The 21,822-nt window shown below is 37.0% G+C and overlaps 1 protein-coding gene and 1 pseudogene across 1 annotated transcript in view; one reads left to right on the top strand and one right to left on the bottom strand.

Moving 5' to 3' along the window:
- The window catches only part of TBC1D8B (TBC1 domain family member 8B), a 73,728-nt gene that overhangs the window by 17,909 nt on the left and 33,997 nt on the right, over nt 1-21,822 (bottom strand). The window contains exons 8-12 of the mRNA XM_003135293.5: nt 13,842-13,991; nt 13,160-13,310; nt 12,193-12,407; nt 1,838-1,955; nt 618-903 (exon numbers count right to left, since the gene is read on the bottom strand). Of these exons, the coding sequence (XP_003135341.2) occupies nt 618-903; nt 1,838-1,955; nt 12,193-12,407; nt 13,160-13,310; nt 13,842-13,991 (920 nt within the window). The remainder of the gene's footprint in view (nt 1-617; nt 904-1,837; nt 1,956-12,192; nt 12,408-13,159; nt 13,311-13,841; nt 13,992-21,822) is intronic.
- On the top strand, nt 15,497-21,270 carry LOC106507010 (annotated as a pseudogene).

The following is a 21,822-nucleotide window of genomic DNA, read 5'->3' as shown; positions in this document are numbered from 1 at the left end:
AACCACTGCGCCACGACGGGAACTCCGCAAATATTTATATATACATTCATTTAATATATACATACATAGTATATACATACACACAACACATGTGTTACAATACAAAATAGAATTCACAGAAAAGGCACTAGGCAAATAAAGCTCGGCCTATCTGATTGAAACCACTTAGAAACCAGAAAAATTTCCTTCACTGGATATTTAATATTATATAATGTTATATAGTATATAATATAATAATTATAACATGAATATAATATATACTGTATAATAATATGAATGATAATATTATATTGCTACATTTCCCCCTTCAAATTACCTGTACATGCTTTAATTTATAGCACAAACTGGGACACTGAAAGTCCCAGCATACTGAATCAACAGTATTACTGTAAATGTGTATATAACCTAGTGGTTTACATCAAAGTGACTTACTTTTGTTATATTCTGGAAGCAGAAGAGTAGACTCTAGGCCTGGCTTTTCATTCAACTAGCTGGTGAGCTTGGGCAAATTATTTAAAGTTCCTAGGGCTCGGTTTCCTCATCAATAAAATAAGGGGCTTGAACAACATAACCTCTAAGGTGCTTGCCAGATTTAAATGCTGTGGGTCTCACAGTACCTGTTTAAAGCTGTAACAGCTTCAGCATCATCTTTACAGGCCAGCAGTTTGTCTAAATTATAGTCAAGTATTGCCAATCCCAGTTGTAAAATGGCCTTTATTCCATCATAGAAGAAACAGTCTACTACGTTCACTGCACTCTCAATAGGTAGCACACTAATAAAAAGTGTGAGGAACCATGAGAGAGAAACTGAGGAAAAGAATGTCATATCAGTCATGTGTTCAGTCAGCTGGGGAAGGTGATCTCTGATAAGCTCTTCAAAGACCGCCTGATCCACCAAGGCACCTGGAGAACATAAAAAGAAACTTAAAAATAAACACCTTTCAAGAGGACTTGTTTTTGATACCTTCCCACTTCTATTAGTATGCCGATATATTTTATTTCTCTTAAATTATAAACATCTTCTGTGCCTTCTCTATATTTCACACATCTCTTTATCTGCTAATGGTATCATGCATCAAGAAGCACCTGAGAAACTCAATTCATATTCATTTGAACAATTATTTATGGAATCTTTATTATGTGCAGACACTTGTAATAGGTGATATAAGAGATATACCGATTAATTAAATGGCTCATCTTCAAAGAGCTTAACATCTAATAGAACTTAAGATAAATACACAAATAACTATAACACAAGACAATACAATCGATGACCTGGTCATGATACCAAAGGTTTATGATGGTGACAAAGGAGAGACCCTCTATGGTTTTAAGAGAGGGGATCACAGATCTATAAATATTTGATGACTAAAGAAAATATTATATAATTAACAAACTAAGAACTTGATCCTTTGAAAGCCTGCATATATCTATACAGTTCATAAAAATGTGGAGATTTTAAGCTGATTAAAATCTCTCTAATCAAGAAACAATTACAAATTTTCCAATAGCTCCAGATGCTTCAGATCACCACTGTTTTACCAATACAGAGATAGTAAACTTAAATTTTCTATTTTATAAAGAAACAGACCTGGTACTTTATCTTTAAAAAACAATATATTAAACAATCTTTCCAACTGTATATTCAGTGCAAAAAGCTCTTCCCTTGAGCATGTCAGTGAATGTGACATTTTCATATTGCTTACATTTTTTTGTATTTCAAAACTTAATTGATCAGTTCTTCCATATGCTAGGTAATTGGATAGACAAGGGGCCTATAAACTGTTTAGAAAAGAAATATGTGTTTGTGTATGTATATGTGTGTGGTTTTTTTTACCAATGATTCGACGATTAAAATAATCAGGTAACATTCGTTCACATACAGCAACCAGAAGCCAAAAAGCTTCTTCCTCTTTTGCATACAGAAGCAACACTGAAGTCAAAATGTTCATCGCCTAAAATTAAAAAATAAACATTGCTTGGCCAATAATTACATTTCTTCTTCAAACACAGTAGTTTTCAGCAATAACAACCATGAGAGTAATCATAATGGAAACATAAGAACTCTGAGCCAGTCCAAAAAAAAACAAGGTGAAGTCAGGATAACATTTGCTAATCAGTTATTTCACATGGTAAATTCAAGGAAAATGAAGAGGTAACATCATGAACACAGAACACAAGTAAAACCTCTCTGATTTAGACTACTTTCAATGAGTAAAAAATATTAATTATTGCAAATCTTAAAAAAACACCTACTTTCAAGGACATATTCAAATTGTAGAAACAAACTTCATCTGTATTTTCAACTCCCTCTCTTAGATGTCCATCTTCCTCAATTGTGTCAGAAATCAAACATCTTCTTTCCTCTATTAAATAGGATTCCCATCTTTGCTCCCTTAATTTTGATCATGCTAGAAGCCCTTTATTTACCACAACTGATCTGTCTTCATATCCTAGTATCTTCTTATAAAATGTCTTTTAGATTTGATTTATCCTCTCCATTCCCACAACCACCCTAGTGTCCACCTTCTTCTAATCTATCTTCCATACAAATGTCAGATCATTACTTTTATATTACATTTGGCCATGGCCCTTATTATAAAGGTAATAAACCTTTAAGGGACAGGGTCTGGAAAGAATGGAAAGGCATGAAGAAAACAAAATCTCCTATATCCTACCTACCCAGAGATCACCACTGTTAACAAGTTGATGTGTACTTTTTGTGTTTTTATTTTTTCTTTTACCCCTTCTAAAATGTATACCAAACTATAAAGTTTGATTTTTTTCACTTAACATTATATTATTCATTTTCAACACCATTAAATAATTCTAAAACCATATTTTCATGACTGTAAAATAATCGAGGAAGTTGCATACATTATAAATTATTTAACCATTCTACTATTATTGAACATTTAGGTTGATTTCAACTTTTCACTACTATATATAATTCTGCAAGGAATATCTCTGTATATAAATCTTTACTATTTTCTTAGAAAAGATCCATAGAAATGAAGTTATTTGGTCAAAGAACATTTAAAAAAAATTTTTTTGGCTGTGCCCATGGCATGAAGAAGTTCCCAGGCCAGGGATAGAACTTATGCCATAGCAGTGACAATGACAGATCCTTTAACCACTATGCCACCACGGAACTCCAAAGAATATTATTTTTATTTATTTATTTTTATTTTTTATTTTTTTGCTTTTTAGGGCCACATCCACTGCATATGGAAGTTCCCAGGCTAGGAGCTGAATCAGAGCTGCATCTGCCCACCTATGCCACAGCCACAGCAACACGGGATCCGAGCCACGTCTGTGACCTACAACACAGCTCACAGCAGTGCTGGATCCCTGACTCACTGAGTGAGGCCAGGGATCGAACATGCATCCTCATAGATACTCATTGAGTTCATTTCCACTGCACCATGAAGGGAACTCCCTAAAGAATATTATTATTATTGTCTTTTTTGCCATTTCTTGGGCCGCTCCCACGGCATATGGAGGTTCCCAGGCTAGGGGTTGAATCGGAGCTGTAGCCGCCGGTCTACGCCAGAGCCACAGCAACACTGGATCCGAGCCGTGTCTGCAACCTACACCACAGCTCAGGGCAATGCCAGATCCTTAACCCACTGAGCAAGGCCAGGGATCAAACCCGCAACCTCATGGTTCCTAGTTGGATTCGCTAACCACTGAGCCACGATAGGAACTCCAAGAATATTATTTTTAAATGACTCGATATTACTGCCAAATTGTATTCTGGAAAGGCTCTACCAATTTATATTTCCGACTTAAAGTGTTTGAATGCTTACTTCACTGCTCTTTTGCCAATACTAAGAATTATAATAATTTTAATTGTCTTTGCTGATTTGATAATGAAAGTGGCATCTCATGGTTTGAATTTGGATTTGAGGTTGAACTTTCTTTTTTAGACTTTATTATCAATCTGTATTTTTTGTTCTATGACAAATCTTTTCATGTCCACTGCTCATTTTTATAAGTTAGTACTTTTCTTATAGATTTATATATTAAGTATGTCAGTTCTTTGTCACTTCTGGCACAATATGCGACCTCAAGTTCAATTTTTACTCCACCACTTTCCTGTTCAAGAATCCATTATGGGGAGTTCCCGTCGTGGCACAGGGGAAATGAATCCGACTAGGAACCATGAGGTTTCGCGTTCGATCCCTGGCCTTGCTCAGTGGGTTAAGGATCCATCGTTGCCATGAGCTGTGGTGTAGGTCACAGACGCAGCTCGGATCTGGCATTGCTGTGGCTCTGGCGAGGCCAGCGGCTATAGCTCCGATTAGATCCCTAGCCTGGGAACCTCCATATGCTGCAGGTGTGGCCCTAAAAAAGACAAAAAAAAAAAAAAAAAAAAAAAAAGGAAAAAGGATCCATTATGGGAAATTCTTGTTGTGGCACAGTGGGTTAAGAATCTGCCTGCAGCAGCTTGGGTCACTGGAGGTGTGGGTTTAATCCCCTGCTCGGCGCTGGGTTAAAGGATCCAGCATTGCTGCAGCTGTGGCATTCGGTCACAGCTATAGCTCAGATTCAATCCCTGGCCTGGGAACTTTCATATACCACAGGTGTGGTCATAAAAAATGAAAAAAAATTTTTTACTTTCGAAAAGAAGCCATAATCAGAGCAGCATCAGTGAAGATGGCAGAATAAGGCTCCTGAAAATGCTCTCTCTATAATAACAACAAGAGTATGAGCAAAAATTATCAAAAATAATTTTTCAGAACTCTGAAAATCCACAAGCTTATAGCAATCCAGGAAGCATTTATTTAACAAAATGGCTGAATCTCAGTAAGAAGAGTAAGCTCTGTGGTATTTTAAATTGCTCAAGTCCCAGCCCTCTTCAGTTTCACAGAAGCCTGAAAAACCAACACTCAGCAATCACGGTGAAAAGCAGCACCTAGCAGACACAGGAAGGAACAGAATGGGGCTGGAGTGCCTTCAAAGTCTCATTCCCAGAGAAGTGTCATTATTGGACCTGTCTGGTGGTTCCCTGGAAGACTGCACTCACAAGGCTGTCTTTATTTGACCCGACACAGAGCTCACCCAAGGCAAACAGACTTTTCTCCAGCATGTTCCTTGAAAAAATCAGAGGCAGCTGTTGAACGTGTGGCTGCCTGAGGCAGTGGGTAACAGTTGGGCCAAACAACAGGGTAATACAGGGTTAAAATGAAAAGCTGAGGAATGATATATCCATAAGGGACTTTGGAAAGCTGTAATTTATTCCTGGGAATCTAGAAGGCCAAGTGCATGTGGCTTATATGTCTGCCCAGAGCTGTATGTATGCTCAGGAAAGAACAGAAAAGGCTCTATTCCCTTACCTCTGGCTAATCTTGAGGTTCTGCACAAACAGGAAAAAAATAGGGGAAAAATCAACAAAATTAAAAGTTGGTTCTTTGGAAAGCTTTAAAAAACCCTGAAACTCTTTAGGTAGCCTAACCAAAAATATATATATATATATAAAAAAAAAAAAAACAGAGAGAGAGAGATAGAGAGAAATTAAAATCAGTACTTGGCCATAAAAAAGAATGAAATAATGCCATTTGCAGCAACATGGATGGACCTAGAAATTATCATACTAAATGAAGTAAATCAGGTAAAGACAAACATCATATAAGATCACTAATATGTGGAATCTAATTTAAAAACGATACAAAAAACTCATTCACACAACAGAAGTGGACTCAAAGATTTCAAAACCAAACTTATGGTTACCAAGAGGGAAAACATTGGCGGGAGGGATAAATTAGGAAGTTGGGATTAACATATAAACAATTCTATATATAAAATAGATAAATAAAAAGGACCTACTGTATAGCACAGGGATATATACTCAATACTGTGTAATAACCTACATGGGAAAGGAATCCGAAAAGGAATGGATATATGTGAAACTGATTTACTTTGGCATACACCTGAAACTAACACAACATTGTAAGTCAGCTATATTCCAATAAAATTCTTAAAAAATTAAAATCATCCTGCTGTGGAGAACTGGGAACTGTGTCTAGTCACTTATGATGGAGCATGATAATGTGTGAAAAGAGAATGTGTACATGCATGTGTAACTGGGTCACCATGTTGTACAGTAGAAAAAAATCGTATTGGGGAAATAACTATTAAAAAATAATAAAAAAATTAAAATCAAGAAATAGATATCATTACCATCAACCTTAACAGAAATAAAAAGGATTATAAGGGAATAAGATGAACAACTGTGTGCTAACAAATTAGACAACCTAGATAAAATGGACAATTTCCTAGAAAAACCACCAAGTCCAACTCAAGAAGAAATAGAAAAATCTGAATAGATTTATACGTAGAGAGATTGAGTTAATAATGAAAAAAACTTTCTGCAAAGAAAACTCTAGGAAGAGATGGCTTCACTGGCAAATTCTACCATATAGTTAAAGAATTAACACCAAATTCTTCATTAACTCAAGAAAATAGGAGTGGAAGAAACATTCTTTGAGACCCTGTACCAAAACTAGACAAAGACATCACAAGAAAACTATGCATCAGTATAAGTAAAAAAATCTCTAACAAAATACTAGCAAACCAAATCCAATAACATACAGCATGACCCAGTAAGATTTATCCTGTGAATGTAAGGATGGTAAAACATGAAAATCAACAGAAAACATGATGTAAAAAATTAACAAATGTAAACCTCAACTAAATAGAGTTGGTGGACAAGAAGGGGGTGTGTTGATGCCCTGCCACTATAGCAGAGACCAACAAGTAGAAAAACTCTTCTTTCCTGGAAAGGCCAATGAAAAATCCTAGACTCTTAGTTTAGTATAACCCTTCCAACTTCTTTCTTTCTCTATAAAAGCATTCTCCTCCCCTTGCCATGGGGGGAACTTGCCCATTGCTCACCATGGCTGTCCCTGTATTGCAATTCTCTGGTGTTCTCAAATTAGCCTGTCTTTGATGGAAAAAAAAATCTGGCAGTCTATTTGTTTCAGGCCCACAACAATATTAATAAAATAAAGGAAAAAACCCCACAAGATTATCTTAATAGATGGAGAAAAACTACTTAATAAAATCCACCACCCTTTCATGATAAAAATACTCAAACTACGAAATAAGGAAACTTACTCAGCATGATAAAGTAAATCTACAAAACTCCCACAGCTGGAGTTCCCGTCATGGTGCAGTGGAAACGAATCCAACTAGGAACCATGAGGCTGCAGGTTCGATCCCTGGCCTCACTCAGTGGGTTAAGGATCCAGCGTTGCCATGAGCTGTGGTGTAGGCCACAGATGTGGCTCGGATCTCGAGTTGCTGTGGCTGTGGTGTAGTCTGGCAGCTGCAGCTCTGATTAGACCCTAGTCTGGGAACCTCCATATGCTGCAGGTGCGGCCCTCAAGAAGACAAAAGACAAACAAACAAACAAAAAACTCCCACGGCTAACATCATACTTAATGATGAAAGACTAATTGCTTCCCCCTAAGATAAAAAAACAAGACACAATACGCATTCTCATCACTTCGCTTCTACACTGCACTGAAAGTTATAGCCAGGTCAATCAGGCAAGAAAAAGAGGGGAAATAAGGCATCTGGATTGGAAAGGTAAAAACATCACTATTCAGATTCCATGGTCTTGGGAGCTCCTTGGTGGTCTAGTGGTGAGGATTCAACACTTTCCCCACCATGACCCAGGTTCAATCCCTGGGTTGGGAACTGAGATCCCAAATGAAGCTGCTGCACATTTGGGGCCAAAAAAGAAAAAGGAACAACAACAACAACAACAGAATCCCAACAGATTCCCACAGTCTTGTATGTAGAAAATCCTAAGTAAGGAATTCACAAAAAAATCTGCTAGAACTAATAAGCTCAGCAAGGTTGCAGGAGAGAAGATCAATATATACAAAAATTAACTGTATTTCTATATACTGGCAATGAGCAGTCCAAAAATAAAATCAAGAAAACAATTCCATTTACTGCAATGTCAAAAAGAATAAAAAACTTAGAAATGAAATTAGCAATGAAGTACAAGTCTTGCATATAGGAAATGATTTCTCCAGAAATTGACAATCTTAAAATTCATATGAAAATGCAAGAGACCTACAAAAGCCAAAAAATTTTTTGAAAAGTTAAAAAACTCACATTTCCCAATTTCAAAATGTACTGCACAGATGTAGTAAAAAAGACCATGTGATACTGGCATAAGAATAGAAACATAAATCAATAGAATAGAATTGTGAGTCAAGAAATAAACCCTAACATTTATAGTCAATTGATTTTCAGCAAGTGTGCCAAGGAAATTCAAGGATAGAAAGATTTTTTTTTCAACAAATGACATTGGGACAACTGGCTATCCACAAATAAAAGAATGAAGCTGAACCCTTTCCATACACTACACAGAAAAATTAACACAAAATGGCTCAGAGACCTAAATTTAAGCATTAAAATTATAAAACCTTAGAAGATAACATAGGAATAAATCTTTTTGACCTTGGATTAGGCAATGGCTTCTTAGATGTGATATCAAAAGTACACACAACAAAAGAAAAACACTAAAACTTTTGTGTTTCAAAGAAGTGAAAAGACAATCCACAGAACAGTAGAAACTTTTTACAAATATTATATCTGATAGATGATTGGTATCTAAAATATATAAAGAACCATTACAACTCAACAATAACAAGATAAATAACTTTAAAAATGGGAAAGGACTTGGGAGTTCCCATTGTGCCTCAGCAGCAACAAACCCAGCTAGGATCCATGAGGATTTGAGTTCAATCCCTGAACTCACTCAGTGGTTTAAGAATCTGGTGTTGCCATGAGCTGTGGTGTAGGTCACAGACGCGGCTCGGATCTGGTGTTGCTGTGGCTATGGTGCAGGCCGGCAGCTGCAGTTCCCTAGCCTGGGAACTTCCATATGCCATGAGTGTGGCCCTAGAAAAAAAATGGGAAAGGACTTGAATTGACATTTCACCTATGAAGATATACAGATGGCCAATAAGCACATTAGAGAAAGGCAAATCTAAACCATAATGAGATACCACTTCACATTTACTAGGATAGCTATAATCAAAAATAAGATAATAATAAGAGTTGTCAAGGATGTGGAGAAATTAGAAACCTCATACATTGCTGGTGGGAATGTAAAATGGTACAATATCTTTGAAAAATAGTTTGGCAATGCCCTAAAATGTTAAACAAAGTTACCACATAACTTAGCAATTCTACTTCTAGCTAAATACTCAAAAGAATAAAAAACCACATCCATACAACAAGTTGTACATAACTACCCATGGCAACATTATTCATAACAGCAAAAATGTGGAAACAACCCCAAATGCCTATCAACTGTTGAATAAACAAAACGTGATATATCCATACAATGGACTATTATTCAGCCATAACAAGGAATACAAAGAATACAAGGAATACAAGGAATAACAAGGAATAACTAGGAAATACTAACACATGCTACAACATGGATGAATCTTGAATACAAAACGCTAAATGAAACAAGGCAGACACAAAAGACCACATATTGTATCATTCCATTTAGATAAAATATCCATAATAGGCAAATCTATAGAGACAGAAAAGTAATTAGTGACTGCCTAGGGTTGGGGGTAGGGGGAAATGGGGAATAACTGCTAATGGATATGGGGCTTCCTTTTGGGGTGATGAAATTATTCTTTTTCTTTTTTTTTTTTTTTTTTGTCTTTTTAGGGCTGCACCCGCGGCATATGGAGGTTCCCAGGCTAGGGTTGAATCAGAGCTGCAGCCACTGGCTTACGCCAGAGCCACAGCAACGCCGGATCCAAGTGGCGTCTGTGACCTACACCACAGCTCATGGTATCACCGGATCCTTAACACACTAAGGGAGGCCAGGGATCAAACCCGAGTCCTCATGGATGTTAGTCGGGTTTGTTAACCACTGAGCCCCGATGGGAATAAAGGAATATAGATCAGATAGATGGAAGGAAGGGACAGAGGGAAGAAGGAAGAGAAGATAAAGTCAGTCAGCCAGCCATAATAAGTCAGTATGGATCATCCGGGGTTGTGATCAAAAGCAATAAAACCTGCTTACCGTATTAAGTTCAAATTTTTCCCAGGCTTGAAAGATTCACCATGATCTTGCCTCACAAAAACTTATTTCCTTCTTGATTTCCAGCATGAATCTAGCCAGTCTGATCTCCATAGTAGGCTTATTTTCACCGGAATGGTATTGCTCATAGAGTTACCTAACTCAGAATAACTTTCCTCTGGCTCTCCATGTTTCTAAGTTTGCTCTCATTTTTTAGAAGTCAAATATCAAGTATTGCCTACTTTGAAGCTGCCTCTAAACTACTGCATATAGGTAACATCGCAGGCTCTGTGAGTATATGCTCTGAGAAAAGAAGCATTATGCGTCTTTTTAGCTTTCAGAGATCCTAAAACATCCTAAATACTTGTCATTTAGATAATTCATTCACTTAAATTGCTTTTCAAAAATACCTCTCTCGGGAGTTCCCATCATGGCTCAGCAGTAGCGAACCCAACTAGGATCCCTGAGGATGCAGGTTCAGTCCCTGGCCTCGCTCAATGCACCGGGGATCTGGCATTGCTGTGAGCTGTGGTGTAGGTCAGCAGCTGTAGCTCTGATTCAACCCTTAGCCTGGAAACTTCCATATGCTGAGGGTGCAGTCCTGAAAAGTAAAACAAAACAAACAAACAAAAAGACACCTTTCTCTATTGACAAGTTTCAATGGATAGATAGGATTGATACGGAAGTATTATGGGTGTTTAACCCTATTATGAATGAATGACTATGTGGCTGAGAGTGTTAAGCTATCCACCATAATCCAATTGCCCCTTCTTCCATAGCATCAGAATATATGTGTGTGACACAAGTGTGGCTATGAGACCAAGATCCTCCCATAAACTGTGGGGGAAGTGATGTATGCAACTTCCAGGCCTGGCCAACAAAATCTCCCACAATTGTTCCTCCATGCTCTCTCCCCCTTCCTGTGAGCAGTATTGGCAATGAAAGAGCACCTTTGAAGCCATGTTTTGAAGATGATAGAGCCTGCTGTCAGCCTAAATCCCTGAATAATCACATGGAGGAGAGCAACCTGCTGACTTGAATACTTGCTATCCTCTGTTTACTCCTTTAAGTAAACTTCTATTGTGTTTGAGCAACTATCTGTTTGAGATTATTTGTGTCAGCAGTCTAGCATACCCTAACTAATATAATGTGCTCCTAGAGGATTTTTTCTCAATGATTCCTCTACTGCTTACAAAACATAATTCAACCACCTGACCCTTCCCAATCTACCTCATTGATTTTTTTCCCTCCAATTATTTTACTTCACCCACTCTACGCTTCTACTAAATAGAACATGGTCCTACATATATTCCACATTTACTTCTGTGCTTGGTTAACTGATCCCTTCACCTAGAATGGTCTTTTTTTTTTTTTTTTTTTTTTTTGTCTTTTTGCCATTTCTTGGGCCGCTCCTGCGGCATATGGGATGTTCCCAGGCTAGGGGTCTAATCGGAGCTGTAGCCGCCGGCCTACACCAGAGCCACAGCAACACGGGATCCGAGCAGCGTCTGCAACCTACACCACAGCTCATGACAATGCCGGATCGTCAACCCACTGAGCAAGGGCAGGGATCGAACCTGCAACCTCATGGTTCCTAGTCTGATTCATTAATCACTGTGCCATGACGGGAACTCCTAGAATGGTCTTTCATTCCATCTCCATACATCCAAATTTCATCAATTTCAAGACTTATAAATGCCACTTCTTCTATAACCCCTTCTATGTTCTTCTAACTTATCCCTATTATAAATCCTGGCAAGACTTAATATTTCTCTAATAAATTGTCTCATTTGTTTTTCATTTGCATATGCATATGTTTTAATACCTACCAGTCCATATAATTTTAAGGGCAGGATCCTTATCTGATTCAGTTTTACATAGTCTTGAGCACCTAGCGCAGTCTCTTTTACAGAGCAGAAATTCAATAAGTATTTGTTAAATATAAAAGAAAAAAAGAATGAATGAAAGATAAAGTCTAAGTTTTCCCAATACCATTCTACTTAGATTAATAATATTCACTGTATCAATCTTAGCCCAACCTCTGTCCTTATTAGTATAGTTGGATTTGAGCTGATTTTATCATTTGGAACATGTAAACAGTTGAGCTCATAATGAAATCATACCTGGCAGTATCCAATTTTGGGATTCCTGAATGCATAAGCAGTGAGTACCCGTCTCAGAGCAGATATGCCAGTGTCACTTTGAAAGGCTGGATGCTCAGGCAGTGAGCGACGCAAATCACGTTCAATTTCTTCAGTAGCTAGGTTGCAGGTCCCTAAGGACTGCTCAACCACCTCAGCATAATAGCCAGGATTAGCAGCCATGTCATTAACAGCACCTATAAAGATGATTACATTTAACATACAAAAGAAGAGCAATAAAACAAAGTGACTACTTGCAGATATACATGAAGAATTGGATTACCTCTAAAAATAGCTTTATGCTCAAGTGTTATCTGAGTGTAAACAAATAAAAGGGAAAGCTTCACACTAACATCGGTAACATCAGGAAACCAATCTTGTTCAAAAGAATAACATTTTCATAAACTGTCTTTTCCCCTTAACTTTTCTCTGACATTAGAGATTCCCACCCCATCCCTTGCAATTAGCCATATTTTTTTTGGGTCTTTGTGTCTTTTAGGGCCACACCCATGGCATATGGAGGTCCCCAGGCTAGGGGTACAATCGCAGCTGTAGCGGCCGGCCTGCACCACAACCACAGCAACGTGGGATCTGAGGAGCCGCATCTGTGACCTACACCACAGCTCACGGCAACACCGGATCCTTAACCCACTGTGAGGCCAGGGATCGAACCCACATCCTTATGGATGCTAGTCAGGTTCGCTAACTGCTGAGCCACGACAGGAACTCAGAATTAGCCATATATTGCCTAATAAACTAATCTGCTCAGACAATGGATGTGTGGATATATAAGTAAGTAAACAAAACTACTCTACTCTCTGACTAGTCTGAACTCATGATGAGTAAGACTTAGTCCTAGGATCTTTGTAATTATTTTCATTTAATTTATTACACAACTCCTAGAAGAGGCATAGTCATGTCTATCAAATAAAGTGAATAAATGTAATACCTGAAAAAAGCATCCAGAGCTCTCCTCTTAAGGTCTCTGGAATTCCTCTTACAACCAGATCACGAGTCTTTTTGGTTCGAAACATGCTAACACCACGCCCACATTCTGCAAACAGTATGTTCCATGACTGTTCCTTCATCTTTTCTTTCAACTATAACAAAAAAAAAAAAATCAAAGCAACTAAACATAGTGAGAAATTAACTTAAAAATAAATTGATAACTCTCTTCACCATGAAACAATACCTATGGAAAACAAGAACATAGAAAGTAAAAATCAGTACTCACACACTGGCCAAAAACTGGACCACTGCCATCACAAAAATCTTTTATATCTGTGTGAGCATAACAGCTTTAATTTACTATTTTAGTTTTTAACTAAACTCATATTAAAATGGGAAAAGCATAACACTTAGGAGGTAAAGCTTTGAACCATCATTCTCACTAAATCGCCCCAATTAGGACTGATTGTTAGAAATCTATGCAAATAAAACGCAAGGTTCAACTTCATCTAATTCTTGATAATAGTCCTATTATGTAATGGAACCAAACATGTCACCTGCTAGAAAAACTTTTCAAGCCCCAAAAGAAGAGTTTTCAGTTGGGATACCTTCTGGTCTAGTCTAAGATTTTTATTTTTCATCAACTGTTTCAATACATAGATTTAAATATTTTATTTTCTTACCATTTTGGAATTAAGAGTCTCCAGGTTCTGAGGGTGAAATACCGTCATTAGGGCTTCAGTGTTTACAGCTTTACTGCATTCTCTCTGACACGTCAAAGACTGCACCTCAATATTATCAGATGGGTCTACAGAATCAGAACTAACAGGAACCTGAAAAAGAACGAATATAATTGTCCCAAGTGTATGCCTAAAAGTTTCTGCCAGAAAAAAAGTGCTGTTTTGTCATTTATAAACCACAATTTAAATAATAATAACTATTAAAGCAATCTCTCAAGAGACCATCGTTTTTCTATCAAAATTAGAGATGTCCACAAACTAATGTCTAGAACATCAAACTCAGGACCCCAGTGAATCAATTCCCCTACATGGGCAACAAAATACTGGCAAAAATTAAAAACAAACAAAAAACAGTTCAGACATTGGAAATTTCTGAATTGAATAAAGCAACAGAATGAACTGAAAGGTATCAATTTCAAAAAACAAAACAAAACAAAACTAATGAACCTCAGTAAGAACACCAGAGTCTTGTGAAGTTTTAACTTGAAGCTATTTCCATTCTCTCTCCCTTCCAAGCTCGGAGGTGTGAAAGCCATGAAAGCCAGTATTAGCACAGCCAATGGACCTTTCAGAGTTTTTTAAAAGCCCATCCCCAGAACAGTCAATATTTTCACCAGACTATCAGCTCCCTGGAAAATCTCCATCCCCAGGGTGTTGTTATCCTGTGATTTGATTCAGAGCTCGGCTCTGCGTAAAAAGCCCCGTCCCCAGGGCATTCCAAAAAACCACAGCAATCTGCTGATAATATCACAGCTGCCTAAAGCTGTGATTTCAATTTGAGGCAAAAGGAGCTTGGCTAAAAATTTAAAAGAAAAACCTTGAGAATCACAGGGGAACTTTGAAAGGTTCCAATATATTCTTGGGGATCTGGAAAGTATACGTGCATATGTACAAGAGTGTGAAACTGCCCAGGAAAGAAATGGGACAGGAGAAGGCTCCACTCACTCAACTCTGGCTGACTCTGCAAATAAGAAATGAAAGCTAAGGCTGATTTATAAATTGCCTAAAGTTTGAGGTATACCTTTGCACAAAGATCCCTTTGGCAAAAGATGGATCAAGGCATTTAAGGAAATATTTTGACCCATCACTGGCTAACCACTGATTTATACTGACTGGGGTGGGGGGAGGGTGTGACCTGAGGAAGCCAGGCTTAAAAATATAAACAAGAACTTAAAAAAAGCAACCAGCAACAACAACAAAAAAGTCCCTGAAGGGGCTCATTGCCATGATTTTCTAAACTAGGAATGGGAAGCATTTATTACATATATACTCAAAGAACTAAGGAAATTACTTAAAAAAATAAAGGAGCCAGTTAAAAAGTGGGCAAAAGATCTAAGCAGAGACTTCACCAAAGAAGATATAAAGATGACAAGTAATTATATGAAAAGATGTTCAATGTCATATGTCAATAGGGAATTGCAAATTTAAACAACATGATACAGTTGAACACCTATTAAAATGGCTAAAATTCAAAATACCAAGTGCTATTGAGGATATGGAACAACAACTCTTATTCATTGCTAGTGGGAATACAAAGCAGTACAGCCAATTTAAGAGATGGTATGACAGTTTCTTACAAAGCTAAACATAGTCGAACCATGTTATTCAGCAACTGTGCTCCTGGGTATGTACCCAAATAAGTTGAAATTTATGTACACACCAAAACCTGCACAAGAATGTTTACAGAAGAATCAGAGGGGAACTTTGAAAGGCTCCAACATATTCTTGGGGATCTGGAAGTATATATGCATGTACAAGAGTGTGAACCTGCCCAGGAAAGAAATGGAACATGAGAAGGCTTCACTCACTCAACTCTGGCTGACTTTGGAAATAAGAAATGAAAGCCAAAAATTGGAAGCAACTAAGATGTCCTTCGATAGGTGAATGGATAAATACTGGTATACCCATACAATGGAATATTTTTCAGCAATATAAAGAAATGAGCTATTAATACAACTAAGAGTTGGTTTTTCGATAAGATAAACACAACTGACAAACCTTTAGCTAGATTTGCCAAGAAAAAGAAGGGAGGATTCAAACATAAAGTTAGAAGTGAAAGAGGAGACTTTATGCCTGATAACACAGACGTTAAAAAGATCATAAGAGTAAATCAACTATACTTTAATAAAAAAATAGAAAAAAAAATCATGAGACTACTATGACCAATTATATGCCAACAAATTAGATGAAACTGGAGTTCCTAATGTTGCACAGCAGGTTAAGGGATTCAATCCCTGGCTTGAGAACTTCCATATGCCACATATGCAGCCAAAAAAAAAAAAAAAAAAAAAAAGAAGGATGTCATACAAGAAATGGACAAATTCTACCAAGACTCAATCATAAAAAATAGAAAATCTGGGAGTTCCCATCGTGGCAAAGCAGAAACGAATCCAACTAGGAACCATGAGGTTGCGGGTTTGATCCCCGGCCTTGCTCAGGGGTTAAGGATCCGGTGTTGCTGTGAGCTGTGGTGTAGGTCGCAGACGTGGCTCGGATCTGGCATTGCTGTGGCTCTGGCATAGGCTGGCCGCTATAGCTCCGATTAGACCCTTAGCCTGGGAACCTCCATATGCCACAGGTGTGGCCCTAAAAATGACAAAAAAGATGAAAAAAAAAATAGAAAATTGAACATAACCAATAACATATAAGGAAACTGAATCTAATCCAAAACCTCCCAACAAAAACAACAACAAAAAGCCCTGATGGCTTCACAGGTGAAATCTACCAAACATTTAAAGAATTAATGCTAATCATCAAACTCTTCTAAAATATTAAATAGAAGGAAACACTCCCAAACTTATTTTACATGGCCAGCATTCCCCTGATATCAAAGCCAGATGGGAACACTACAAGAAACAACAACAACAAAAAACAATAAGACCAAAATCCCTTATGAATACAGATGCAAAAATTCTAAAGAAAATACTTGCAAATTGAATTCAACGGCACATTAAAATGATTATACATCATGATCAAGTGGGATTTATCCCTGGGAGGCAAGGACGGTTCAAAATACACAAACTGATAAAATGTGATATGCCACATTAATAGAATGAAAGGTAATAATCATATAATCATCTCAGTAGATGCTGAAAAATTATTTGACAAATATTCAACATCTTTTCATAACAAAAACTCTCAACAAAGTGGGTATAGAAGGAACATAACTCAATATGATAAAGGTCATATATGACAAGCTCAGAGCTAATGTCATACCCCATGGTGACAAGTTGAAAGCTTTCTCTCTAAGATCAGGAACAAGATAAGGGTACCCACTCTCACTACTCCTATTCAACAAAGTACCATGAGTCTTAGCCAGAGAAATTAAGCAAGAAAAAGAAATAAAAGTCACCTAAATCAGAAAGACATAAAACTCTCTGTATGCTGATGATATGATCTTGTACAGAGAAAATCCTTAAGAATCTATATATAAAAAAACCCTGTTAAACTAAACAAACAATTCAGTAAAGTCTTAGGATATAAAATCAGTTGTGTTTTTATACACTAGTAGTGAACTATCTGAAAAAAATTAAAGAAAAAAATCTTATTTACATTAGTATCAAAACAATGAAATACTTAGAAATAAATTAACCAAGAAAGTGAAACGCTATACACCAAAAATGGTAAGACCCTGAAGAAACTGATGAAGACACAAACAAATGGAAAGATAGCCGTGTTCATGGATCAGAAGAATTAATATTGTTAAAATGTCCATACTACCCAAAGCCATCTAGAGACTCAAGGCAATCCCTACAAAATTCAAATGGTACTTTTTATAGAAATAGAAAAAAATCATAAAATTCATATGGAACCACAAGAGATCCTGAATAGTAAATGCAATCTTGAGAAATAACAAAGTTGAAGGCATCACATTTCCTGATCTTGAACTTTATTACAAAGCTATAGTAATCAAAATGGTATGGTATTGGCATAAAAACAGACACATAGACCAACAAAAGAGAACTGAGAGCCCAGAAATAAATCGACGTATATATAGTCAACTAGTATTTGACAAGGGAACCAAGACAACCCAATAGGGAATGAATAGTCTCTTCAATAAAGGATGTTGTGAAAACTTTATATTCACATGCAAAAAAATAAAATTGGACTGCTGTTTTACACCATGCACAAAAATTAACTCAAAATGGTTAAGGACTTAATCATAAAACCTGAAACCATAAAATTCCTGGAAGAAAACACAGAGGAAAAGTTCCTTCACATTGGTCTTAGCAATGATTTTTGGATAGCACACCAAAAACATTATCAATAAGCGGGACTACAAAATGCTAAAAAGCTTCTGCACAGGAAAAGAAACAATCAACAAAATGAAAGACAACATATGAAACAGAAGAAAATATTTGCAAACCATAAATCAGATAAGAGGTTAACATGCATGACATATAAGGAACTCATACAACTTAACAGCAAAAATATAATCTGATTAAAAAATGGACAAGGGACCTGAATAGATATTTTTTTAATAAAGAAGACAGGCAAAAGCCCCGCAAGTAAATGAAATGGTGCTGAACATCACTAATCATCAGGAAATACAAATTAAAACCACTATCAGATATAACTACACACCTATTATCAAAAAGACAAGAGATAAGCATTGACAAGGATGTGGAGGAAAGGGGACTCAAGTGCACTGTTGGTGATGATATAAATTGGTACAGCATTATGGAAAACACGTGTGGGGGTTCCTCAGAATGTTAAAATTAGAACTACCATATGATCTGGTAATCCCACTTCTGGTATATATCCAAAGGAAATGAAATCACTGTCTTGAAGAGAGATCTGTACAAGTATGCTCATTTCAGCATTGTTCACAAAAGCCAAGACAACCATAACTGTTGATAGATGAATGGATGAAGAAAATGGGGTCTATATATTAATATATACACATATACATATATATATAATGAATTATTATTTAGCCATATAAAAGAAGTTCTGCAATGTGCAATGACATAGATGGACACTGAGGCCACTACACTAAGTGAAATAAATTAGACAGAGAAAGATAAATATTGTATGATCTCACTCATATGTGGAATCTAAAATAGCCAACTTTGGAGTTCTCTGGTGGCTCAGCAAGTTAAGGATCTAACATTGTCACTGCTGTGGTGCAGGTTTGATCCCTGGCCCCCGAACTTCCACATGCCACTGGCGTGGCCAAATAAAATAAAATACAATAACCCATTGTATAGAAGCAGAGTAGAATGGTGGTTGCCAGGGGAAATGAAGAGATGTTGGTCAATGCATACAAACTTCTAGTTTATATGAAAAATAAATTCTAGGAATCTAATGTACAGCATGGTAACTACAGTTAACAATACTTGAAAGCTGCAGTGAGAGTGGAATTTAAATGTTTTCACTATAACAAGAACAAAATGACAATTACATGAGGTGGGGGATATGTTAATTGATCTTACTAAGGTAATCACTTTAATATGTATCAAATCGTCACATTGCACATCTTCAACTTATGCAGTATTATATGTCAATTACCTCAGTAAATCTGGGGAAAAAAGAACCCGACAGTCCCTCACACACATAACTGAAGTTTAATAAATATTTGTTGAATTTTTCTAAATTCAAAAAAAAATGAGAAATGAGTATCAAATCACAAAAATATATATAGAGGAAGCTTAAGTGCATATTGCTAAGGAGCCAGTCTGAAAAGGATATATACCATTCCAAATATACAACATTCTGGAAATGGCAAGATTATACAGAATAGTAAAATGATCAGTGGTTACCAAGGGTTAGAGGTAGAATAAACAGGTAGAACACAGGGGATATTTAGGGCAGGGAACTATTCTGTATGATACTATAATGGTAGATATATTATGCATTTGGCAAAACCCATAGAATTATATACCACCAAGAGTGGACCCTAATGAAAACTACAGACTTTAGTTAATAATGTATCAGTATTGGTTCATCAATTATAACAAATATACCATTGCAATGCCAAAATGGTAATAACAGGGAAAACTGGGCAGGTAAAGGGTGGGTGGACGTATATGGGAACTCTCTGTACTTTCTGTTCAGTTTTTCTGTAAACCTAAAACTGCTGTAAGGAATAAAGTCTATTAATTAAAAGGATAAAAAGGAAAGTATGACAACTATGTACCATCAAATAGAGAATATCATCCAAGAGACAAAATTATTAAAATAATCAATGAACAATGTATGAAGGATTTTAATTTCTTTGCATTCTCAACATTTGTTATAGTCTGTCTTTATTATTAGAGACACCCTACTGGGTGTGAAATGGTATCTCATCATGGTTTGTTTGTTTTTTTTTGTCTTTTTGCCATTTTTTGGGCCTCTCGTGGCATATGGAGGTTCCCAGGCTAGGGGTCGAATCGGAGCTGTAGCTGCCGGCCTACGCCAGAGCCACAGCAACGCGGGATCCGAGCCGCATCTGTAACCTACACCACAGCTCATGGCAACGCCGGATCCTTAACCCACTGAGCAAGGCCAGGGATCGAACTCACTACCTCATGGTTCCTAGTCAGATTCGTTAACTACTGAGCCACGACGGGAACTCCTCATCATGGTTTTGATTTGCAGTTCCCTAATGACTATTTACACTAAACATCTTCACATGCTTACTGGACATTTCTTCATCTTCTTTGGTGAAATGTGTATTCCAATCCTTTGACCTTTAAAAAAAAAAATAGGTTCTTGCTTTTCCTCCCTGGCTGCTTGAAGACTAGCAGCCATCATGAATAACACAGTTTAACTATCCGGACCTGGAAGTTCATGAGCGACTGACTACTTCAGCGGAAACAAATGGTCACTGATGTCCTTCAACCTGGGGAGGCAACAGTACCTAAGACAGAAATTCGGGAAAAACTAGCCAAAATTTACATGACTACACCAGATGTCGTCTTTGTATGTGGATTCAAAACTCATTTGGTGGTGGCAAGACAACTGGCTCTGGCATGATTTATGATTCATTGGATAATGCAAAGAAAATGAGCCCAAACACAGGCTTATAAGACATGGCTTGTATGAGAAAAAAAAAAAAGACCTCAGAAAAGAATGCAAGAACAGAATGAAGAAAGTAAGGGGAACTGCAAAGGCTGGTGCTGCCAAAAAGAAGGAGTAAAGATTCTGCAGTGACTCCGTCTGTGGTGATTGTGCAAACTTTTCGTGAGAGGATTATAAACCAAGAATTTGAAAAAAAAATAAAAATAGGTTCTTTGCTTTTATTATTGAGTTGTAAGAGGTCTTTATATATCCTGGATAGATGTATTACCAGATATATAATTTGCAAATATTTTCTTTCTGTGAATTATCTTTTCACTTTTTTAAAAGTTTACTGTAACTTTTTATTTTAGCAATATGATTTTTTTCTTTATTTTTATTTTTGGGGGGGCACATCCTCGGCATATGGAAGTTCCCAGGTTAGGGGTTGAATCAGAACTATAGCTTCCAGCCTACGTGACAGCTACAGCAACGCCAGATCCGAGCTGCATCTGTGACCTATGCCACAGATTGCTGCAATGCTGAATCCTTAACCCACTGAACAAGGTCAGGGATTAAACCCGAATCCTCATGGATACTAGTCAGGTTTTTAACCCGTTGAGCTACAATAGAAACTCCCGTTTTTGTTTTCTCTTTTTTGGCCACACCCATGGTATGCAGAAGTTCCCAGACCAGGGAACAAACCCCAGCCACAGCAGTGACAACACTGAATCCTTAACCACTAGGCTACCAGGGAACTCCATCTTATCATTTTCTCTATGGTATCATTTATAGAACAAACATTTTTACTTTTGATATAGCCTAATTTGCATATTATTTTTGTTGTTTCTGTGTCATAGTTTAAAAAAAATTGCCTAATTCGAGGTCATGAATATTTTACTCCTCTGTTTTCTCTAAGAGTTTTCTAGTTTTAGCTTTTACA

The sequence above is a fragment of the Sus scrofa genome, chromosome X (assembly GCF_000003025.6).
Source record: "Sus scrofa isolate TJ Tabasco breed Duroc chromosome X, Sscrofa11.1, whole genome shotgun sequence".
Lineage (NCBI taxonomy): Eukaryota > Metazoa > Chordata > Mammalia > Artiodactyla > Suidae > Sus > Sus scrofa.
The sequence above is the reverse complement of the archived record's forward strand: the minus strand, read 5'-3'. Positions and strand labels throughout refer to the sequence as shown.